Source organism: Condylura cristata, unplaced genomic scaffold, assembly GCF_000260355.1.
Source record: "Condylura cristata isolate star-nosed mole 26May11 unplaced genomic scaffold, ConCri1.0 scaffold00034, whole genome shotgun sequence".
Lineage (NCBI taxonomy): Eukaryota > Metazoa > Chordata > Mammalia > Eulipotyphla > Talpidae > Condylura > Condylura cristata.
The window spans coordinates 4,356,776-4,359,938 of NW_004567135.1; the positions used below are offsets into that span (position 1 = coordinate 4,356,776).

Genomic DNA, 3,163 nt, shown 5'->3' on the forward strand with positions numbered 1-3,163 from the left:
CATCAGGAGGGAGGGAGGATCATCAGGTCAGGAGGGAGGGCCATCAGGTCAGGAGGGAGGACCATCAGGTCAGGAGGGCCCTAGAAGAGGTGGGAGGAGCAGGGGATGGCATGACCCGGAGAGGCGGACCTGTTGGGACTAAGCTTTCTCAGCAGGCAGCCACTCTGCTCACCTCTGCCCACCGGCTCCACCTGCCTTTCTCACCTTCCCTCCTGATGTCCCTCTCCCTCAACCCTGCCTTCTTCCTTCATCTCCTCCCCCTGCCCAAAGCAGCTGGGCCCCTTTCTCCCAGGTAGCAGAGTAGTCATTCAGGGGCCTCAGGAAAGGGGGGGTCAGACTGTGGCAGGGTCCTTGCCTCCCGCTAGCTGCACAAAGGGGCGTCTGTTGGCCCAACAATGTCTCCTTTGTCTCCAGCCGGGCTGGAGCAGGGTGGCTCCCCACTGTGGGTTGGGGGCCCAGTGTTCCGCATGTTCTCTGCTCTGCACCTGGGCTGGGACAGAGGGACTGAGGAGGAGCGGGGAGAGCTGTGCCGCCCCCGCGCCTCCGTTCCCAGGCCTGGGTCCCTGCCTGCCCCCCTTCTCTCCCCTGCCCCTGGCTTGGGCCCCCTGGCCTGGGCCCTCCGGATCTGCCCTGCCCGCCTCCCGCACAGCAGCTCCCTCTGCTGGGGACCCAGAGCGTAGCAGGGCCCGAACCTGACCCTTTGGCCTCAGGTAACTGCAGAGGAAAAGGGTTGGGGTGTCTGGGAGAGCAACATCCTCGTCTCCCTGAAGGAAGTAAAGAAACCAGGAGGAACTTCCTTCGGGGGGGAGAGATCCCATAGTGTTTCTGGTCTGTCCCCAGTGACTGACTTCCGTGCTGTTTCACCTGCCTTTTCTTGCCTTTTTTTTTTTTCTTAAAGATGTATTTACTTATGCACACAGAGCTGGGGCACAGGCCAGACGTGCGGGGGGGTGAGATGATTCCCCAGAGACAGAGTGGGGAGCAGAACAGGCAGATGGACTGAAACCCACTGCGGAGGGGAGCAGCGGGGGAGACAGGAGAGGTCGGCTGCGCCCTGGGGGTGGGGGGTGGGGTCCCTCGCTGGCCGGGGATCGAACTGGCGCCGAGGCGGCGGCACCCGCTTGCAGCGCTGCGCATCCTGCATCGCGTCCTGCGATAATGATAAACCGCTGCGCCCCGCGATAGTCCGTTGCGCCGCTGGGGAGGGCCCTCGGCTGCTTTTTGTTCGAAAAGCTGCATCACGACTCTGCAAGAAACTTTTGATGATCTGTAGCCCGTTTTCTGTCCCCTTGTTATTATCTCACCAGGCCGTTCAGAAGGATCCAGCTTGGCCTGAGGGAGCGACGGCTTCTTTCTCTCAGCCGGCGCCCACACTGTTGTGTCTTTTCCTTGCAGGGCCTCAATGTTCCAAGTGAGCCATCCTTTGAGCCGCCCGCCCCAGCGCCGTACCCTGCACCCCCACTGCCTCCAACCTACTGCCCCTGCTCTGTCCACCCCGAGGGCTTCCCGCTGCCCGCGTCCTATGAGCTCCCAGCGCCCACACCCCACGTGCCTGAGCCCCCCTACGCCTACGGCAGCATGGCGGTCCCAGTTTCCAAGCCGCTGACCCTCTCCGGCCTGCTCAGCGAGCCTCTCGCGGACCCCTTGGCTCTCCTGGACATCGGGCTGTCGGCGGGGCCACCTAAGCCCCAAGAAGACCCAGAATCTGACTCGGGATTATCCCTCAACTACAGTGACGCGGAGTCTCTGGAGCTGGAGGGCACCGAGGCCGGCCGCCAGCGCGGCGACTACGTGGAGATGTACCCCGTGGAGTACCCCTACGCCCTGATGCACAGCTCCGCGGCCCACCCCGCCTTCGCCCTGCCACCTGCGGACGCCGCCTTCGCCACAGAGTCGCCCCCAGGCACGGTGCGGGCCAAGCCCGCCGCCCGAGGGGAGGCGGGCAGTCGCGACGAGCGGCGGGCCCTGGCCATGAAGATTCCTTTCCCCACGGACAAGATCGTCAACTTGCCGGTCGATGACTTTAACGAGCTCTTGGCGAGGTACCCGCTGACAGAGAGCCAGCTGGCCCTCGTCCGGGACATCCGGCGCCGGGGCAAGAACAAGGTGGCCGCCCAGAACTGTCGCAAGAGGAAGCTGGAGACCATCGTGCAGCTGGAGCGCGAGCTCGAGCGCCTGGGCAGCGAGAGGGAGCGGCTCCTCCGAGCCCGCGGGGAGGCAGACAGGACCCTGGAGGTGATGCGCCAGCAGCTGGCTGAGCTGTACAGCGACATTTTCCAGCACCTGCGGGATGAGGCTGGCAACAGCTACTCCCCTGAGGAGTATGCGCTGCACCAGGCCGCGGATGGGGCGGTCTTCCTCGTGCCCCGCGCCGCCAAGATGGAGGCCTCAGACTGAGCTGTCCCGGCGGGCAGGGCAGTGCCGGGGCTTCCTGCGGCCCCCTGGTACAGGTCCTGTTCAAGCCCCGGGCGCCAGCTCTGGGGACCAGGTGGGGGCCTGACAACACGTGGCAGGTTTATTTGACTTGTGTGGAGTGTGAGGGAGGGCGGGGCTGTCTCCCGGGAGACGCAGCTCCGTCTCCAAGCGGCACCTTTGGGTCGGGCTTTGGGATATAAAGCGTTCTAGAGAATAGTCTTCCCCTGTGTCTTTCTTTTCAAGGGTGGGTGGAAGCAGAGCCAGCCTGAGTTCCTTACTTACTGGTGGTGGGGCGGGGAGTCCCCGAGTGAGGTACATGCAGAATTTGGGGCCTGCTTCCACCCCACTTTGATGTTTTAAACGTTTATTGATGCATACAAGAACTGGGGTACCAGCCAGAGGTGCGAGGATGAGAGAATTCACCAGAGGGGGGAGCACAACAGGCAGATGTCCTGAAAGCACTGCTGAGGGGAGCAGCGGGGAGACAGGAGAGGTCTGCTGTGTCCTGGGGGTCACTCCCTGGCCGGGGATCGAACTCGTGCTGCAGTGGCTGCGGACAGCTTCACAGTGCTGTTCTTTAATCCCTTGTGCCACAGGGAGGCCCCACCCCACTTTTCAAACACAAGGAAAACCACCCTCTCTGGAGGCTTCTGTTTATACAGCTGTGAGTCCCCTGAGCCAGTTATCCTCTGGGAAGTTCAGGCCTCTCATTCTCAATCCTTGGACCAGACTACAGTGCCCACTGGCC

At 62.9% G+C, this 3,163-nt stretch overlaps 1 protein-coding gene across 3 annotated transcripts in view; it reads left to right on the forward strand.

The window, feature by feature from the left end:
* Window positions 1–2,805, forward strand: part of NFE2 (nuclear factor, erythroid 2) — an 8,576-nt gene extending 5,771 nt beyond the window's left edge. For all 3 annotated transcript variants that reach the window (XM_012732247.1, XM_004692667.2, XM_012732248.1), the window contains exon 3: window positions 1,396–2,805. In XM_012732247.1, the coding sequence (XP_012587701.1) occupies window positions 1,396–2,397 (1,002 nt within the window). In that variant the 3' untranslated portion in view covers window positions 2,398–2,805. The remainder of the gene's footprint in view (window positions 1–1,395) is intronic.
* Window positions 2,806–3,163: the final 358 nt, after the last annotated feature.